The sequence below is a fragment of the Balaenoptera ricei genome, chromosome 10, assembly GCF_028023285.1.
Source record: "Balaenoptera ricei isolate mBalRic1 chromosome 10, mBalRic1.hap2, whole genome shotgun sequence".
In the NCBI taxonomy this organism is placed as follows: domain Eukaryota; kingdom Metazoa; phylum Chordata; class Mammalia; order Artiodactyla; family Balaenopteridae; genus Balaenoptera; species Balaenoptera ricei.
In genome coordinates this window covers 60,249,377-60,271,073 of record NC_082648.1, presented here as the reverse complement: position 1 = coordinate 60,271,073, position 21,697 = coordinate 60,249,377, and the positions used below count along the sequence as shown (strand labels likewise).

The 21,697-nt window shown below is 39.0% G+C and overlaps 1 protein-coding gene across 3 annotated transcripts in view; it reads right to left on the bottom strand.

Moving 5' to 3' along the window:
* Positions 1 to 21,697, bottom strand: part of LGR5 (leucine rich repeat containing G protein-coupled receptor 5) — a 122,980-nt gene that overhangs the window by 31,280 nt on the left and 70,003 nt on the right. For all 3 annotated transcript variants that reach the window (XM_059936498.1, XM_059936499.1, XM_059936500.1), the window contains 2 exons: positions 18,488 to 18,559; positions 11,030 to 11,101 (listed from right to left, as the gene is read on the bottom strand). In XM_059936498.1, coding sequence (XP_059792481.1) covers positions 11,030 to 11,101; positions 18,488 to 18,559 — 144 coding nt within the window. The remainder of the gene's footprint in view (positions 1 to 11,029; positions 11,102 to 18,487; positions 18,560 to 21,697) is intronic.

Below are 21,697 nucleotides of genomic sequence, written 5' to 3'. Positions count from 1 at the left end.
TGTGGAGTCTGAATAACTTCACTCCCAGAAAGCTTCTGGATTACTAAACCTAGGAGAAACGTCTCACCTTCCCCCAAGTGATCTTCAAGATCTGCATAAAACTGTTTCTCTGGGATGGGGGGGTGTCGTGTTGTCTCCAGAGTGAACATCCTAATAATGGATGTGCTGTGGAAAGGTCACTCTGATAGCTGTGTGCAAGAAGGGCTGGGGGGGCAGGAAGTGATCGAGGCTGTTGCAGTCATCAGGGTGAGAAAGGAGGAGTGCTTTAAAGAAGTATGGGAATGTGGAGGAAGGCCTGGTATGAAGGATGTTAAATAAGTGGGTCTGACCAAACATGGTGATTTGCTAGATGTGACCAGAAGGGAAGACAAAGAAGCTGTGGTGGCTCAGTGTTCTGGGCAACTGGGTGGAGGGAACCATGCAGGGATGAACGTTACCCAGTTTTATACAAAATAAAGATAAAACAGAACTGCATGTTCACTGTGAATACAGTTCTGTAATATCAGTGTATCTTACGTGAGGAAAAGCTGGAACGTAACAGGCAAAAAAAAAAAAAAAAAAAAAAAATCAATTTTTTATGTCAGGCAATGGCAAAAAAAAAGTGCTTATTTTCTTAACTTCTCTCTCTGAAGTTTTTCCCTAATATTTTCATGCACAAAAGCTTAATTTTACAAATTTTCTCTTTTAAAAGAAACATTTTGCCAATCTGCTCCACACTCCTGAAAGGAATTTTTGCTTTATAGATGGCATTATGGTAGGGATTAGAGAATCTGCGAGGTCATTCTTGCTATTGTTTCTCCAGAAAATAGCCCTTTACATATATCTTGTATATGCTACCTTGCCAATGTATCACACAAGCTTATATCTTTGTTTGAGAATGTCTTTGATGAGCCATTAACTACAAGGAAGAAAGCGTTAGTCAAAAGATAACCCATTGATATTGGCTAATTCCCATCTGAGATGACTGTAATATTGTCAATTATTAACATGGATGACTCGAGAAAAAAAAAGGCAAAGGTGTGAAGAATGCTGCAGCTGCAGGTGTAATACAGCTTATGGGGACTCTTACAATAAACAGAACTATGAAGCACAGCATTTGACACAGCTATTTTATATTTGGGTGAGCATTTTTCTTCATAAGTTTTAAACAAATGATCAACTCTCTTCTACACACATTTGTACATTTTATGAGACCATTTTGAACAATTCCTGAAGAGTCAAATGAGCACAGTGATTTAGTTCATTTATATAATTTTAAGAAATGAAAGCAGTTTCCATTATTATCTAACTTTTACTATGAAATGAAAAGCATGTAGTTCCAAGCTTGTATATAACACAATTTGACCAATTCCCTAAAGTCTTTGTTATGGTGAAATTTTACTGAATTTTATTGCACTGAAACCAGTGGATCATTGGAATTGAATTTGTCAGATCATTATAATAATACTATCGGGATAGAATTTTATCTGTATGAACTCTTACAGATTGAATTCGTGTTGATTTATATGAATTCTTCTAATAATATGAGTCATTTTTATTGTTAGTATTGTTTTATAATATTTATGAAATCATGACAATGTGGGATTCCACCTTCTAATGAAATTTCCCATCTATAACCTAGGAAGATACTAAGCATATGAATTCATATAAACACCATGATTGCTTATATGGGAATTTCTTCTTCCATCTTTCTATTCTCCACCTTATTTACTGGTAAACTTAATGTAAACCAGGAAGAAAAATTATTGCTTTAGACTTATCTCTGAAAAGGTAAAAAAGTTTTTTCCATCTTTGCAGCTTGGGGAGAGAGAAACTCTATAGGTTCATTGAAGTGTAGGAACTTAGAGACTAGTCCCAACTCTAGTTTCTGTAATTACCTACAGATGGACAAATCCACTAATGGTGATTGAGGTCAATTTCTTTCACCAAAAAACAAACCCTGGAGTTCTAATTATAACTTTTCTTGGGAAGGGTCAGATATGCTCCTGTCAGAACTAATAGTCATATCATTTATTCTTTCTCTCGGATGATTACCAGGAGTTTTTTCAGGATTAAAAAATATATTTAGGGGACTTCCCTGATGGCGCAGTGGATAGGACTCCATGCTCCCAATGCAGGGGGCCCGGGTTCGATCCCTGGTCAGGGGACTAGATCCCACATGCATGCCGCAACTAAGAGTTTGCATGCTGCCACTAAGACCCAGTGCAACCAAGTAAATAAAAAAAAAAAAAAAAAAAAATATATATATATATATATATATATATATATATATATATTTAGCTACAAAAAAAAAAAAATTTAGAGACTAGTCAGCTGGCTCGACTAGTAGCCGGATGAAGTGTCTAATAGAACCAAACCTCTGCCTCTCTGGCATCACTGGGAAGTACAAGACTCCAATGAGAAATATATTTTAAAGTCAATTTACATGGAGTTGCTCGGTTTCTCAGAGGTCACCATGGCTGTGAATTTTTTAACAGGGAGATGATCTACAGCCAAAGTAACGTGAGCATTGACTTCTTTTTTAAAAAATTTTATTTATTTATTTATTTATTTTTGGCTGCACTGGGTCTTTGTTGCTGCGTGCGGGCTTTCTCTAGTTGCGGCGAACGGGGCTACTCTTCGTTGCGGTGTTCGGGCTTCTCATTGCAGTGGCTTGTCTTGTTGTGTAGCACGGGCTCTAGGTGCCCGGGCTTCAGTAGTTGTGGCACATGGGCTCAGAAGTTGTGGCTCACGGGCTCTAGAGTACAGGCTCAGTAGTTGTGGCACACAGGCTTAGTTGCTCCGTGGCATGTGGGATCTTCCTGGACCAGGGCTCGAACCCATGTCCCCTGCATTGGCAGGTGGATTCTTAACCACTGCGCCACCAGGGAAGCCTGAGCATTGACTTCTTTAGCTTCATTTTTCTGCATAGAAAACAAAGACCTCCTTTTTGTCAGGAGCACCGTTAGTCTCCCAGCTACCACCAGGGTTTGAAATCCGGGAGTCATTTTTGCATCTTCCATTGCTGTCCAGACTAACATTCACCAAGGTCTCTCCATTTATCTTCATCTCCAAGAGTGTCGACTTCCACTGCCTATTAAGTCTCTTATCTCTTCACACCTGCTTCACACCTGCATCACTGCAACATCACTGCTTTTGATCTCTTATCTCTTCAATTAATCCTGCAGGCTGCTGCCAGACGAGTCTCCCTACAACTGGGCTCTATGTCGTGCCCCTTAGGAATCCACAGTTCTCCCATGTTACCATTCCTTTCAAATCCAAATTTTCCATTCTTATATTCAAAGCTCATCCACCTTATCTAGCTAAACTTTTCTCTTATTTCTGTGTCCCAGTCAAGTCCCTTTTGTAGCTTCTTCCCACAGTACCTCTGAGCCTTGTGTTCAGGAACATCCTCTCACTCCTGCCTAATCTGAACCTCATCAGCCTGAGACAATATTATGGCTCCTCTCTCTACCCTATTCTTGAAGTGGGGAGTCCTCAGCTAAGCCAATGGGAAAGCTAAATCTTGTAGACAGATCAACTTCAAAATCCCTCAAGGAAACATTGGGACCCAACTCTCAGATCAGGGAGGGCAGGGAGGAAAAACCAGGGTACAGAGATAAGAGTTGGGAGCCAGGGAGATCAGTAAATGCAGGCTACAATCAAAGCGGGGGAGATTAGCTGATCTTGAGCAGCTGTTTAGAACATCATTTAGAGTTTGATGCTTTGGTTCAGTTCAACAAGTATTTCTTGGGTGCTTTCTTTGCAGGTACAGTACCTGGTGCTGGAGATCTAGCAGTAAACCAGGCAGACATGGTTTATAGAGCATGTTTTCTAAAGGGGAGTCAGTCAAATCATTACAATGAAGTGTTAGGTAACAGGAAATGCATGGTAGAAGGACCTAACCTAAGTTTCACTTTTCTTTGAGATCTAGATCTGGATTTCAGGCTGCCTATGTGACATCTCTACTGAGTTGTTCTTCCTTAAACAAGACATTTGGTTTTGAAAATGTTCAAGACCAAACTCATTATCTCCCCAAATGTCATGCTCTACCAGCGTTTCTTATCTCAGTGATGGGCTTCAGTAAATATGTGATTATATAAACCAGGAACTTACAATCATCCTCCACACCTCTTTCTCCTTCATTCTTTGTAGCCAATTCATTACCAAATACTACTGATTTCATCTAAAAATTTCTCAAATCCATTTCCCTTTCTCCATCTCCACTGCCCCCATCCTGACAAAGTTCTCCTTTCTCTCCTAGACTATTTCAGTAACACAGATCCAATCATGCCCTTTCCTATTCAAAATCTTCCAGTGGATTCTCACTGCTTTTACAATAAAGACTAAAATTCGTGACATGTCCCAAAGAGCTTTCAAGGGGTCTGGACCCCACCTGCCTCACTAGGCTCTTCTTGCACTTTTCCCGCCTCATGCTTCCTGCTTTGGCCACACTGATCTTGTTTCTGATCCTTGATGTACCAGCTCCCCTCTCCCCCCACCATCACTACAAGGTTTTGCACATGTAGTTCCCTTTGTCTGGAAAGTTCTTCCCTCTTCTCTTTGTCTAATCAACTCTTACCTTTGCAATATGAACAAGATACCCTTTTCTCACCTATAGTTTCCTCATCAGGAAAGTGGAGACAAGTTCCATCTCCCAGGTAATGAGGGAATAGACAACCAAATGCATAGGGAAACACTAAAAAAGTCTGACTGGTCCACACATGAATAAATATTGTTCTCTTCCCTTCCTCAATTTCTTTATTTCTGTCCTGAAGCATTACTACTTTTCCTCCTTTTTGTAAACCTCCATAATCATATACCTAGAGGTACTATTTGTTTCTGTCAGGCTCCTTCCCCTCACATTAGCGCATTCTGTTGCATGCCCATTCTCTGTAGTGGATTCGCTCAGGGAAGCACGATAGTGTAGTGGTAAAATTGGCAGATTTTGGAGCCAGAAAGACCAGAATTTTTATCCCAGACTTACCTCTAGCCTGACTCTATTAAAGCCAAATGACCTTGAGAAGGTCAATTAACCTGAGTTTTCTCCTTCCTCATCACTAAGGAAGGGAAAATCTTGGCTCCCACCTCATGAGGTTTCTTCGAGGGTGAAGTGAGGTGACGCAGGTAAGAGTTTCAATAAATATCGACGGCTCCTGCTTTTATAACCGTGGGTGTTTTTGATTTTGTCCTTGTCCTGTTCCTATACTTTGCTGCTTTTTTTTAAAAAAAATAAATTTATTTATTTATTTTTGGCTGTGTTGGGTCTTTGTTGCTGCGCGCGGGCTTTCTCTAGTTGCGGAGCAGGGGCTCTAGGTGTGCGGGCTTCAGTAGTTGTGGCTCACGGGCTTAGCGGCTCCGCGGCATGTGGGATCTTCCCGGACCAGGGATCGAACCCGTGTCCCCTGCATTGGCAGGCGGATTCTCAACCACTGCGCTACCAGGGAAGCCTCTTTACTGCTTCTTTATGTGCCTTTTCACAAGTCATCAAGACCCCATCTATCCTGAAGAGGGGGAAACACTTTGCCCTGTTCACAGTGTGCCTTCCCATAGCCGTCATTCTTTTAGCTTCTCCCGAGTTCAACCTACTTTCCAAAGTTAACCTTTATTTCACACTACAAGACTAAAAAAAGTTCATTTTACTTCTTATTCCATACCATCCATGTTCTCTTTCGGTTATCTATCTGCTATGACTGTCATGTCTGTGATTTATCATAGCACGGGCAGATAACCTGATGTCACAATATTTCACGCCTGGGTCTTGCTTAAAGTATTCACATTTCTTCTTCATCGGATTCTGAAGACTGTGCTCCAATTTGAGTTCTCTCTTCTTGTGGAAAAAGGGCTTTTTCGCCTTTGAAAATAACTTTCTCCTAATGTTTAAATGGGGGGAGGGGGACAAGGCAAAACTCCTCCTCAGAACAATTCACTGAGTGCTGGTTTGCACATGGTGTGTGAAATGAACTCCGAAGAGTGTAACAGACAAAAGCTTTGGCCTCTAGAACTTCTCAGTGCGCCTCTATCCCTAGACATACCTAATATGATGGCACTTCTGTGAAAAAAAAAATACACCAAGACCATGGTGTATTTTTGTTATATAAACTTAAAATTTCTCTTTCTGGACACTATTTTAGTGGAAGGAATTATGTCACTCATACTAAAACCATTGCTTTGTTTTTTTTAGCCCTTTTGATCTTTTAATCTTATCCTCTCGGTTACCTCCCTTTGCTTTCTTTTCTTCTGCTCCTTGTCTTCTGTTACTTCCTTCCCACTCTTTATCCTGGGTCTGAAACCCAATAGGCTCCTGGACATTAATAGTGGAGAACTGCTGCTGGTTCCAGGCTTGCCTTACTTTCTGCTCGGCACTGCCTCTTCCTCCCCACCTCCTCCTCCCGCTTATTCTCTTTTTGGATTATTAGTAGCAAAACCCTACTATCAAGAGTTGAGGTGAAGGGGCTTCCCTGGTGGCGCAGTGGTTGAGAGTCTGCCTGCCAATGCAGGAGACACGGGTTCGAGTCCTGGTCTGGGAAGATCCCACGTGCCACGGAGCAACTAGGCCCGTGAGCCACAATTACTGAGCCTGCGCGTCTGGAGCCTGTGCTCCGCAACAAGAGAGGCCGCGATGGTGGGAGGCCCGCGCACCGCGATGAAGAGTGGCCCCCGCTTGCCACAACTAGAGAAAGCCCTCACACAGAAACGAAGACCCAACACAGCCATAAATAAATAAAATAAATAAAGATACATGAAATTGCTAAAATTAAAAAAAAAAAAAATATGGGACATGCTCACCATCCGTCCTTAAAAAAAAAAAAAAAAAAGAGTTGAGGTGAAGTTATTGACATTTCACAGGGTCCAAGGAGGGGGTGTGTCTGTAGCCCTTAAGCTGATGTCACAATAAGATGCTCAGGCAGATCTTGTTCCAGGCAGGAGTTATATATTCTTCTCGGCTTTTAAAATAATGTGTTGTACTCTAAAGAAGATTATTAGCTAATTGGAGAATAGAGAGAATGCTAAAGACATGTCTAATTCTCCCTTCATTTTCTATTTACCAACTCATTATTTTTGTGATTGTGCATTTTCCACAATTAGTTTCGCTAGTGCAGACTTGGCATGAAAATCAACATGTATTAAGTCATAACCTGGTTAACCGGACAAACATGAATGTGTCGTTCTCTTTGATCACCTTGAACTTCCACTAATGACAGTGAGGTGCTTGAGCATCATTAATGACAATCAACAAGTGAAGCAACGATGTTTTTTCATAGATCGATTTCTTAACTATGAATACAAAGGTGTGAGGTTATGGGCCGGTTAGGTTTTGAGTTTCCATCAAATCACTGTAATCTGATCCTAGTCCTCAAATGACTATAACGCCAAAAGTTTTTTGGTGAAATCCAATTCACTGTGAATTCTGATTACATTTCCCATTCCTTTCCAAAAAACAGAAAGGAAATTAAGTTATATTTGATTACATTACAAAAGGCCAACTGGTGTCTGGGCTGTCATTGCCTTGTCAGAAACCTAACGTACATATTGCACAGGGGCAGGCTCCGGGCTACTGGGCTCTGGCACGTGGACAAGCCCTCTTATTCTTTAGCTGAGCAGTTTGTAAGCATCAGCAGAGAGTTCAAAGAACACAAATGTACCTATGCGCTTTCATTATGAACAAAGCAAAATATTTGCTGTTTACATGGAATCGATGAAAATTACGTCCCTTGAAATACAAGTACAATTTATTTCTTACTCAGAGTAAGGTTACCAATTTCAATATAAATCAAGTTTCTTAAAGTTTATTCAATGAAGCCAAGTCTGTATGGGTGGGGCAAAGTATACCCATGATCTATTCCAGTAGTTCTCGACCATTTTTGGTTTGTTCATGTCATAGACACTAAAAATTTTAATTCTCAAATGCACCATGTATATAAATCCCCTGAGGATTTTGTTAAAATGAAGCTTTTGATCAAGCTACACAGAGATGGGGCCCAAGGTTCTGCAGGTCTCGGGAGGTGCTCATGTTGTCGGTCCATGGACACATGCGAATAGCAGGATAATACAGCATGCGGCCTCCTAACTTTATCTGCCCCAGATGGTCAGGAGAACTAATAGGTAGATGTGAGCTATTTCAATTAAGCACAAACAAGGCAACTTTTTGAAAAAAAGGCCCATTACTTTCATTTCATATTAGTTTATATTGGAATGCAAAATATGGACTTTGTTATTATTTCAAGTTTGAAAAGAGTTCAGGAGGATATTTGCAAATCATCTTAGGACACTCATTTTCCCAATCTTCATTTAAGAAGCGCTTATCTATATCATTAAACCGGTTAGAAAACACTGATGTTTGGGTCTCCTACTCAGAGGTTCTGATTTTCATTGGTCTGGGGTGCAGCCTAGGCTTCCGGACTCTCCAGATGATTCTTCTTTGCAGCCGGAATTGAGAAGCCCCGCTTTAGAAGTTGCAAAGCCAGGCATGCATATGGGTGATGTGCTCCCAGCCCCTGGGGAATGCAGAGTGCTTCTTAGAGAGTGAATGAATAATACAAGGAAAAGAATAAAGTGGAGAAAAATAGAGTGAATTCAAGAAAGAGAAAAGAGGAACCATTAGAAAAAGGGCTAAGTGGAGGTCTAAGGGTTGACTGTAGTCCAAGAAGAGCTGGATAGGTAGCTGAACGGAAGCCTCCCAGGTATCATGGATGAGACAGGTTTCACCCTCTTTGTTATTTGTATTGATATGAAAGTAGCACGGAGGCTGAAGTATGCATGCAAAATGAATGGATAAGGAATGCACGTTTGCAGTGACCACTAGACTCAAAACTGTTTTTATTTTTGGAACTGCTTGAAGGAAGCAGGAGAAATACTATTAAACACCTTGCATCTGGGACAACAGTAAAACTTTAAAAGGGCTCACAGTAGCCCAAACCTCCAAAGTGGGTAGGGGACTCCTTTGGTTGGTACAATACAGTTTCTGTGTGGTTGGTGGTTAAGTGTATGTTTTTTTGAGTCATATCTTAATGCTTGTATCAAAGTAGCACAAAAAATGTAAGTGAGACAAAGTGTCATAGCTACACACACTGCCAACATTCAGCACCTCACATGGTCTGCCGTGCTCTGGGCAAAGGGACCCCGGACAAACATTACATAACTGGCCGATACAATCCAGTGTGCACTGGGGGCTGAAGATCTATCTCGATGCCTCAGTTTGGATGCGATAAGCATCCTGCTAGAAAGTTAACCCTTGGCTTTTTCACAGGGAACCCATATTTATAAGGTTTCAAAAGTCATTGTTTTTGTGAACCAGACACCAAATGCAAGAGACACCTGGTGAACAGTAAATATCTAGATGGTAAGAAACTAAATCTGAACACCTTGATCAGAGAGGCACCACCCAGTTCGAGCGAACAAAAGATTCATGGTTTTCGCTTTCTCAAAGGGTTCACTTCTGTGGGTGTTCTGTTTGTGATCTCCTTTCAGCCGATAGTGGCTTTTGGTTACAAACTCTTATCCTTCTATCTTCCGCCTGCCTCACAGCTGTTTAAAGATCCTATTGGCCACTGCTATTATCTCGTTTTTCAATTCAGCCATTAGTCCCCGTGCCCTGACACAGACAAACCAACTCCAGAGTGTTTTGCTGCTCTGGTTGGTTCTTTCCTTCAGGAAAAGGCTTGTGCCACAAAGGGGGACTGATACTGTGATGTCATTACAGAGCTCCTGAAAACGCAGCAGACCCGTCCCCTGCCACAAAGGGGCTCTTGTGGGCTTGGTTATCTCTAGGCTGGTGAGAACCTAGGAAGTCACTTTGTTCGACTGGAATAAAAAGCTTAAAATGGTCTCAAGCACAGATTTGCTTTCATTAAAAAGAAGAAAAAAGATCAAAGGAAGAAAGTAGCATCTCCAGATCTCACGTTCCTCCTTCTCTTGTATCACCTCAGTAAAAGACATTAAGCAAACTGTGTGTAATTGTTAACCCATGTATTCTTTACAATGATGTTCAACTCGAGTCTGCAATATTTATTTGCCTTTTTTATGCATTTATCTCCCTCATCATTCTAGACCAGAAACCAGTATTTTGTTTGACAGATGAGGACCTCCAGTGTAAGTAAGATGAAAACATATATCACACATGTGGATATTGGAAATCATGCAACATTTCCAATACACTTATACATTCTGACGAGATGCAGATACTGATCAAGAACTCATGGCATAGTGTTGCCAAATACTCACTGTGAACCACTGTTTACAACCCAAGCTCCAAAACATCTAGCTGGTAAGAAAGTTCTTTGTGTGAGGAATAACTAATTTTTATTCATTCAGAGGTTTTAAATCAGAGGAGGGTGGAAACTCCTGATGGAAAAGTTGTGGATTCAGAGTAAGGAACACCAACACCACTGCTGTGTGTGGTGTGTGAATCTGAGGTATGTGTGTGTATATCTGTGGGACTGTTTGTGAATATGTTTGTACGTCTGTGTGTGGCGGTGAGGAACTCCTGGTTAGTAGACCTGCCCAGTATGACTTTAAGAGATGCCATTAGATCTTAGCTTCCTGAATTGAGGACCCCTGGTGTGCATACAGAACTCAAAAAATTAAGCCTTTATTTGACTCAGCAAAATTGCATTACAGGGCAGCTCAGATAATCTAAAAACAGAAGGAACTGAAGATGCCAAGAGGTCTAGATTTTGACTCTCATTTTTCTAGATAAAAGGAGAAAGTATTATTCCTGATTTGAATTCAGGAGCTAAAATACTGTATAGGGGGGTATAGGACAAGATCTTGGATTTTTGTCCTGTGATACCAACATATACAAGAGGCTTTTCATTGCATGTTTTCTGATTAAGTCTCTGCCCTGAAACCTCAAACCCCAACACTGGTCTCTCTCATACATATTGTTTAATGAGGAGGCAAAGAATAGTTGCTCTAATGGAAACTCTCACTGGCAACTTATTTACGTACGGTCCCCAGCCAAGGAACTTACTAAAATGGTCATTTGGACATTTCAGTGCTCCTTCCCAAACTGATCCTGAGAACATGTTGGAATTTCAACTATACTTACAGTGATTGAAGGCTTCGCAAATTCTGTAGAGCTTCTGTGGGTACCTGTCTTAGGTGATTATTCTGCAGCATACTGCGCATTGAAACAAATGAAAAAAACTGTTAAAGACAGCAATAATTAACAATAACTGGCATAGCAGTGTCAGGCACTGTTCTAGGTGTCAGGGAAACAGCTGAGCATCAGGCACAACCTTGGCCTGTGAGGAGTGACAGATAATTTAAAATTAACAAATGAGTATATAACTTGAGACAAGTGATAGGTACTATGACCAGAAAACAAAACATGGATTTGGGATAGATGGTAACAAGTGGTGAGAATTTTATTCTAAAGGTGGTCAGAGAAGATCTCTCTTAGGAGGTGATATTTGAGTAGAGACCAGAATGACGTCATGGAACAAAACATGGGAACATCTGGAAAGTTACTGAGGAAGACGGAAGCGCAAATGCAAAAGCCCTGAGGCCGGAGCTTGCTTGACTTGTTAAAGGAGGAGCAAAGGGTCATTGTGACTGAGGAGGAGTAACTGAGAGCAAGAGATTGGGAGACAACCTAAGGACATCTCATGAAGGACTTGCAGGTTTTATTTTAAATGTGGTGATAAACTCTTGTTGAAGGGTTTAAGTGGGGGGGAATGATGTGATCTTATTTATGCTTTAAAAGGATCACTGTGATGACAGTTAGATTAGACAAAATGGAAATAAGGATAAGAGTAGGAGGATATTAAAGATCTTCCCCCTTCTTGTGCATGATCATATTCTGATATAAATTAATGCTTCTTGTGAACAGTTGCACTTTTGCCCACCTAGGTTCAACAGTTCTGATCTGAACATGGGGACTACAGAATGGAGACACCTGGCGACAGTGAAATAAAATATATCATTGCTCGTGGGAAATAGTATGGAAAAATTCCCACTAGATTTCTTATATTTTGCTACCTCATTCATAAATGTTTATAGCGCAATAATTTCACAGCCACTCCCACCAACCCCCAGCCAGTATTTCATGGTCTATGTAAGCCAGAGGCAGGAAACTATTTTAGGAAAGCATTTTTAAAAGACATTTTAAAGAAATATTTCTACTTATTAGGTCACAAATTTATACTTGGATTTTCAGAAACAATTTGCCTGGTTCTCTCATCTCCACAATTTAAGTCTCTTTTCATTAGATGACTACCTGGGATTCAACGCCAGGTATGTCTGACTCCAAAGCTTGATGTACTTTCCACTGCCCCTTGCAGCATTCTCTTGAGGAATAATCGGACAAATTCTCATGTTGTACGCCTTTCACAGTATGATTAAGAGCATGGGTTCTCGGATCTGACTACCTCTTCCCTGCCAGTAGCCCCATGGCCTCAGGGAAATCATTCAATCTCTCCACGTCTCAGTGATCAGTAATAATATCCACCCCCAGGGCTTATTGTGACGATCTAATGAGCGAAAGTACATAGAACAATACCTGCTGCCTGGTAAGCATTCAATAAAGGTTGGCCCTTTCTGTATAAATTGATAAGTCCTCTTCTCAAAACTAATGATATAGTGACATTTTAATTAATGAGAAAATAAAATCGGCCAAAAAAAAAAAAAATCTCTATGCCAGTGGTTCTCAAACTTCAGGGGTCATCAGAATTCACTGGAAGACTTGTTAGAACACTGTTTGCTGGGTTTCACGCTCAAAGTTCCTGGTTCAGTAGATCTGGGTAGGGGCCAGAGAATTTGCATTTTTAACAAACTCTCAGGTGATCTTGGTGCTGCTGGGGAAGGCACCACACACTGAGAACCACCCTATGCTCTGCTAAGTATTTCTAAGAATATTTTCACCTGAACTTGAGGCTACATTGAGATTGGAGATAAGGTCTAAGTTTTGAGTCTTGGCAAGCAAACCATTTACCCTTCTTGACCATTGGTCTTTTATCTTTGTGATGGGAATAGAATTATATCATCTGATTGATAAGTTGTTTGCAGATTACAATATGAAGGCATTTATTATACTTTCATAGATGCAAATATGAGCTCATATCAAATAAGACGTGAAAAATATTTGGAGATCATAAAATTTATGCTCTTCCCACCATGGCTGAGATTCTGTTTTCTAAGGATCATAATTCTGTCACTTGTAATCCAACAGTTTTAAACAAGTAATTTCATTATTTTAAACTTGGATTCAATTAACATTTCATAAATCAAACGTCTCAAAATATATTAGTTCCTTATGAACAAAGTCAAGATTTAGAGAGACTTCACACTTCAATTACTGGTTAGGTAATTGGGAAAATTGTAGCTTGAATGCCGTATTTTGCATAATTTACCTAAATATTAAAAGTTTACATTTATATGTTATTTTATACCTTTCCAAGCAGTTTTAATATATGATATAATTTTAACTTGACAGAAATGTTTTCAGTCACTCACTAATTGTGTGATAAATTTAAATGATAAGATACAGATAATAGACTTAATTGATGTGTAAACTTTGTAGGTAATATATTACTGGCTCAAAGTGTGTATCAAATTGTCCTCCTATGCTTTGCTAACCAGACAGTGAAACTCTTATAACGTGGTCTTTCTAGAATATTGGAAAACTGGAGTAGAGGATAAGAGATATTTAAATGGCTTTTCTTCATTGAATAGTTGCAAAGTTTCTCAGTAGTTCTATATATCTACCTGCAGAAAATGGAACTTAAACAAGCTTTACTAATGATACCTTTTAAAGCTACCCCTGAGCTACCTCCCAGCAATTTAATTTTCAACCACTTCTACCAGTTAAATACCAAAAATATAATTAAAGAAAATCACTTAAGTCCTGATCTCTCCTTAAATAAAGAACTTTTAATTACTTTCAAGTGACAAAACAAGAGCAAATTATCTCCATTATAACCTTATAGGTCTCCAGTGAGCTAATTAGAAAATTCTGTTTTTGTTTAAGATATTCCAGTAGGAAACAAAACAATTAAAGGATTTATAGCACTATGGAGTGCAATTAAAACCGAGCATTCACAACATGGTTGCAGATTTCTTTTATAAATAATCCTTTATTCAATGCAGCAAATACAAGCAGAGTGTACCACGAACTGAATATGGGTTAGGCACTTACAACTTCATTTTTATCATTCACATATGGGTGAGAAAAGAAAATGAAACACTATCTCTAGAGGCAAAGGATGACTTCATATTTTCTTAATTTCTTTCCCTGAGGAGCTTTAAAACTGTAAAATATTCACAATTACATACAGTGTCCCCAAGCTCCTTTAACAATACATTTTTTGGTTGTCTTTTTTTTTTTTTGGCCAACAGGACTAAATAAGGTCAAGTACAGGTACAGCGAAGCAGGTGAGAGGAAATTATACATTGAAAGAGGGCTCTGTAACAATGGCTTGATCCTTAGGTATTTCCTCTGCCTACTTGTCCTGTGTTTAGATATCAAGTAGCTATCCAGGCTCTTTTCTGGGAAGGAGAGAATTTTAGTTGTGACTTTCCTATGGTTAGTTTTATCCAACACCTCCATGTGGCTTTGGTTCTGGTGTTGGTGGCAAGAGGATAAGCCATTCCTCGACTGAATGGCCTACACAAGAAAATGAACCTTAGTTGAGGATAGCCTGGCTCAGAATTCCATGGGACTGGGTATTTTGCAACACTAAGCCAGTAACTAATTTTTATGAAGGCCAGTATTTACAGGGATAATCATCTTAAATTTTAGTGATCTTCCAGAGCTCACAGTAACAAGATTTCTGATATAAAACAGTCCTCACCAAGGAGGGCTGTTGCTATCTTCATTTCCCATCTTCTAGGACTGGATTACGCTTATCTTTCTCTTCTTTTACCAGATGCCTTTCTTACCCTCCTTATATGATCAGGGTCCCAGATGAATATTACTTGTATATTATCTTTCTCACCATGCTACAATATAGTCAGTTATTTCTTTCTTCCAATGACTTTTGCACTTTATAAAACATTTGAGTCACTTTCCACAATGGTAGGACCAGGCCTGTCTTGATCAGCATTTTACCTCTAGCACTATGGTTCTCAACCCTATTGGACCCAATTCTCCCTTTAATACCAAATATTTTGTAATGCTTCATCCATTATATTAAGATAAAATTCATAAAAATGTAGCCATTTACACACATCATTTTAAAGAAAAAAAATCAACATAGTGTACTGCCCTAACTGTATGACAAAGGAGAAATAAAGGTAATTTATAATAAAGGGATATATGTATTATTATATATGTGATGCTCAGATATGACTATCCTAGGAGGTATTTCTATGAAAGAGTCAGATGTTTGCCTCCACTTTTCATGAATAATGAGAAAAGTAACATTATCAGAAGTTATTCTGTGCAAGAACAGGGAAATGAGAGTAGAGGTCTAAATGGATACTAGAATAAGATCTACAGTTAAGACATATAACAGATTATACTTATTTTATGTAATGTTTTATGGGAAAGAAGGAAATAACTTTTATTAAAACAAAGATAACATACCAAGACATATTATAGATGTTGCAGTGGAGAAAATAAGAAAGTGTTACATTCTCACAAATGAGTGTTCCTTATAGATAAGAGTGATGTCAAAATAATTCTCTCTCTTTTACGAGATAGGACTGAAATACCACAGAGAACATCCATCCTATCTCAAAGTTCCATTGCATGCTGAGGTGATCATCTGTTCTCCAGTACTTCAAGAGGCCCTTGGGAGCACATCCTGCCATAGGTAACAGGGAATTGAGGCTAAACTGGAAAAAGAAATAGTCATGATACCACATGCATAGAAGTTGGGTGGTAGACCCTGCCAGATAGTGGAAGAGTAATATTAAAAATGCAACAGGCTACCCCCAAATAAATAAATCATTATATACTTATCTCAGCACAGATTTTGTATGATTGTGCTCCCAACATTTTAAAAGACCATATACGAAACATTTATAAAGCAGACTTTGTTAATGAGATTCAATGAGAGCCCTGTGTTTCATGTTTCTCTGCTAATTTAATGATAGTTATTTTTAAGAAGACATTTTACAACTTCACAGTTACATAGCTTTAATTTGTTTTGTGGTTTCTGAGGGAATTCTTCTACTGCACTAATATCATTTTCAAATAAATATGTGGGTAGAAATCACAGGATGCACAATCTGCGTTAACTAGTCAGTGATTTTGAGAGACTATATTTATACCATTTAATTTTTCCTGTACAGATTACTAGGCTTATGCAGAACTTCATGTAAAACCTTTCAGTATGATTACGTATGAAAGTATTATTGATTGAAGTTTGGTGTGGAGGGACAGTCAGAAGTCAAGAGGGATGCAGGGGGATTCTTTATGCTGGGCTGAGCAGCTTATCACAGGACAAGTTACTACATGCCAATCACCTGGAAAACCAAAGATGCCTCCACAAATTTCCAGAACATTCTGTGGCAGGCGTGATGACCATGGTTGAGAAGCATTGCTCTAACACTAAATACTTTCCAAATATTTGACAATTGGATTTGCTCATTGAATACTAGTCTTTAAGTCAGGAAAATAAAGAGAAGAGTGAATACTACTCCTGGCAGGGCTCTTGCTCCTTTTGAATCCCCCTCACATTGATAATGATCCAGCTGAAGTGCAGTCTGAAAGTGTCGTTTTGTTGCTTACATCTTTTTCTTGGCTTCTCATCATGCTTAGGACATAATAATGTCTATGCTTTTTTGACATGACATACAGGATCCCGGTGACCAGGACCTTTTCTCTCTCTCCAGGCTCTTCTCCAGATAATCTCCACCTTCTCCTGAATGCTCAAGTACCACCTGCGTAGGGCTGTCTGTTCATCCCAGGTTCCTCCTGCCTCTGTGTCTCTATGTATAGTGTCCCCTCAGTCGGCTACCTTATGTGGATGGTTGGTTCAAGGTTTGGCTTCTAGGTCAACTCTTTGGAGAAACATCTCTCCTAGGAAGTCGAATTTGAACCATCAGACTGGACAAAGTTCTTCCCAACCTCTGTAGTTCCACAGAATCAGAGTGATCTGTTCATCTGTCTTGGTCACATTATCTTGATCCCACAATCTACCACTAGATTATAAGCTCTTCTAGGGCATGGCCATACTTATTGATCTTTGTCTTTCCAGCAATAATTTGTTCAATGCCACTTTGAGTGGTGTGTGTGCATACATGTGCACGTGCACACACACACACACACACACACACAGTCTAGTTCAGTATATCCAATATACATTTTGTCCAGTGAATTAAAATAATTCATTCCAATATAATTTATTTAACAAGTTTCCAAAATACTTAGTGGTACCTATCTCGACACAGGGAAAACATCTTAGGTGTCTCATCTAAACTTGATTTACGTGATGCATTTTGAATGGTTCCAAATATTTTGCTGGATTCGTGGAAATATAGGCACATTAGAATTGGTGCTACAGCCTAGAATTTCACCACATAATGGATTAACATTAGGATTTGGAAGTATGACAACTTAAAAATATTGCTACCTAATAGTAAAAATAACTCAAGGGTAGGGAGATCAAACCCAATCACCTAAGTAGACCAAGACCAAATAACAGTTCTGCTTTTGAATTTACCTTTTAACAAAATATTGAATTTAAATAAAATTGCTTTTTAAAATAGCCTATGTATCCCTCAGGTCAATGAAATGCAATTTCTATTAAGCAGAAATACATCAAATGCCTTTTTAGAGTTTATAACTTTTATCTCAAAGGAGATAAAATCAGGTTGTTTTCCCTGAGATAAAACTTTCCTGGTATGAATTTCAACTTGTGTTATCTATTTTCTCTACCAAAGTCCCTTTCTTTTCTACAAAGAATAAACTGAAAGAAAATTAAACACTGGTTACTAGAAGAAGGAGGTATCAGTAATAATGAGTTTTCTGATAGAAAATTAGGAAGTTGGACATTAAATAGTAAGAAAGCCCATTTTTTACAAGTCTCAATGAATTAACATTTCTCAATTAAACAACTACTCATTGTATCTACTATGCACTAGGCTTTTCTACATCTATTCACAAGTGGAACATAAACTTGATTTTTTTTTTTTACCTGATCCTTATTCAGTGCATCACAAGGAAACAAAGTCTGCAAATGGTTTGAGGCTGTGATCTCATTATGTCAGCCTAATAGTGATTTATTCACTTGAATCAAAATGACTCAAAAAACTCCCCCCAACTTCACAGCACAAAAGGAAAGGGAAATACGCTTTCACAAGTTTGAATTGATAAGTTGGTTATTTAGGGGCAAACAAAGTTTTGACATTAAGGTTAGAAAAGGAGAGATGAAGTTTTTTCACCCACAAATCCAGACAGGTATCACATGTTTCTATGATATCAAGGAAGGCAGACTGGAATTTAGATGAATTATCCCATGACTCTAAATAGTTTATTGGAGGAACTCAATCTTTACAAATTAATTAGCATCCACTTGACACTAACATCAGAATTATAACAAACAATACCCGGTTTACTTACAGAACTTTAAGACTGTAAAGGCCAGCAAATGCTCCCTTGGGAATGTATGTCAAAGCGTTTCCGGCAAGACGTCTGCGGGTTTCAAGGGAGAGGAGAGAGAGTAAGCATAGCTCTCTTCATGTGGAATTCATTTAGTTGTTAAAAATGCAATACAATTATGTGCAGACCACGAATGCCAAAAGCAACTCTAAAGAACCTTGTTTTGTTATATTTTGCAAAAAATTTCTTTAAATCTCTAATCAAAAAGCTGGCAAAAGAAGGGTCTAAGAAGAAATATAATAAGTTACCTATTTTACAATAAATCACTTAATAGCTTACACTATGTATATAAAACTCTCTATCCGTTCATCTGTTGATGGACATTTAGGTTGCTTTCATGTCTTGGCTATTGTATATAGTGCTGCAATGCAATGAACACTGGGGTGCATGTATCTTTTCGAATTATGGTTCTCTCTGGATATATGCCAAGGAGTAGAATTGCTGGATCATATGGTAGTTCTATTTTTAGTTTTTTAAGGAAACTCCATACTGTTCAAAACAGAAACAGACTCACAAACATAGAAAACAAACTTATGGTTACCAAAGGGGAAAGGTGGGGGGTAGGGATAAATGAGGAATTTGGGATTAACACATACACACTACTATATATAAAATAGATAACCAACACGGATCTACTGTATAGCACAGGGAACTCTACTCAATATTCTGTAATAACCTATAGCGGAAAAGAATCTGAAAGAGAATGGATATACGTATATGTATAACTGAATCATTTTGCTGTACACCTGAAACTAACACAACATTGTAAATCAGCTATACTCCAATATTAAAAAAAATTAAAAAAATAAAACTGTCCTTTAAAAAATTTTTTTTATACAAAAAGTAGGCAAGGGAATAGAGAGGGAGCCATGGGCGGTGGTTGTGAGGGCAATGGGCAGTTATTTACAGGTACGACGGTTGATGGTGGGGGAAACCTCTCTGCTGAGAGGGCATTTCAGCAGAGGACTGAGCCATGCAGGGACCTATGTGAAAGGAACAGTGGTACAAAAGGCCTGAGGGGGGAGTGTGCCTGGCGTGGTCCAGAAACTGCAAGAAGACCAACATGGCTGGAGTGGAATGACCAAGGGGAGAGTGACAGCAGGTGAGGTTGGAGCAGTGTCCAGAGTCACTCTACACAGGGCTCTGGAGGCCACAGTAGGGACTTCGAGCAGGGGAGTGATGTGATCAGTTCTGTGTTTTAAAAGGGTCCTTCTGACAGGACCCTTTTGTTTTTAAAAAAAATTTATTTATTTATCTATTCATTTATTTATTTTTGGCTGCGTTGGGTCTTCACTGCTGTGCGTGGGCTTTCTTTAGTTGCGGTGAGCAGGGGCTACTCTTCGTTGTGGTGTGTGGGCTTCTCATTGCAGTGGCTTCTCTTGTTGCGGAGCACGGGGTCTAGGCATGCTGGCTTCAGTAGTTGTGGCTCGCGGGCTCAGTAGTTGTGGTGCACAAGCTTCGTTGCTCTGCGGCATGTGGGATCTTCCCGGACCAGGGCTCAAACCTGTGTCCCCTGAGTTGGCAGGCGGATTCTTAACCACTGTGCCACCAGGGAAGTCCCTGACAGGACCCTTTTAAAGGGGGAATAGACTTTGGGGGGCAAAAGTGGAAGCACAGGAGGCGACTGGAGCAGTTCAAACAGGAGCTGCTGGTGTAACAGTTGTGGTGGAGGAGGTAAGTGGTGGAATATGGTGGAGAAGAAGAAAAATCCCACCTGGCAAACCATTTGTGTCAAGGTGAAACGTAGGTAGCCAACATTTCATATTTATGGTTATATTCTATATAACCCACATGCATTTGATTAGTTATCCAAAGTACTATACGTAAACTGAAGGACATGGTTTGCATAAGACCGTGCTATAAAAGAGTTGCTTATTGAATTAAGACAGACTCAGACTTGGTTGATGATCACAGGTGGCTTAACTGATCAGACTAAACTGACCAGGAACTGTTATTTCAGCCAAAATGTCCTTAACTATCCTGTTCATAGTCATGACTTCAACAGTACATTTTTTGAGTTCTAGAACCTAGCCTGAAAATGGGGGCTTATCGACTCTTACTGCTGCCATGTGATCGAGTAGCTTGATGGTTTCTGAGTCATTGACTTTGGAAATGAAAAGGAGAAAGTAAAAACATTCTATTTATTTATTTTATTAGTTTAAATTATTGTTAGGGTAAATACCTTTCTGTTACATTTCCTGAATCATAGCTCACTTCACATGAATTGTTTTTCTTTTCTGGTCAAGGACTTTCAGAGCCGCAGACTATTCAGAACTAATCTGTATAACCACTGACCTGTGTTATCAGGGGAATTTGTCTTAAAACAAAGGAATTTATGACGGGCTATTAGTTATTTGTTGTGCTGGTGGAAGATATATCTCATTGTCCAAAACCACAATTTAAGGAAATCATTGCATCCTTCCCCTCATTTCTTTACCACGTGGGATGGTTTTAGCAGTTAAAAAATTAAATACATATAAACTATAGGGAAAAAAGACTTTTATATAAATGAGTACACAAATAGTGAGAACTGCACACAAACCTTTCCTGTGAAGATTTGAACTAACAAATCTCTGGGCAACTATGTTCCAACCCTTGAGACCCACATACCATTTGGCTGGAAGGTTTTGTTTTTTGTTTTTCTCTCTGTTTCTAAAATTATTTCACAGAAATGTCTCTTTCATCATCTTCATTTCTATAATAAGATACAACTTAATAGGAAAAAGTTTTATATCTTTTTATATCATATAAAATTTTTTTTATCCTTAAAGATACTTCTCCATATAGAAGACTCAAATTGTCCTATCATTGCTAGTTTTACTGACTTAACTGCCATAAAAAGTAAAAAAAAAAAAAAAAAAAATCAGTAAGTTACAGTAGACACATTCCTCTTCAGATAAATCAAATAAGCAGAGGTTTGGGTGTTGTAACAACCAACTAAAATATTTTTGAGAATGTATGTTTCTTTGAATCTCTACAGTAATTTGAATCTCTAAAGGAATCCAAGGTATTATTTGTTTGTTTTTGGTAGCTTCGTTTTGTAAAATGGTGGGATGAGAGCAAAGCACTCAGGTGTGGGCCCTGATTTCTCCTCTCTGGACATTGGTCTGGAGGGAAAGAGGTGAGTGAACAAAATGGGATGAGCACTGAGAGTGGAAGAGGTACTCGACC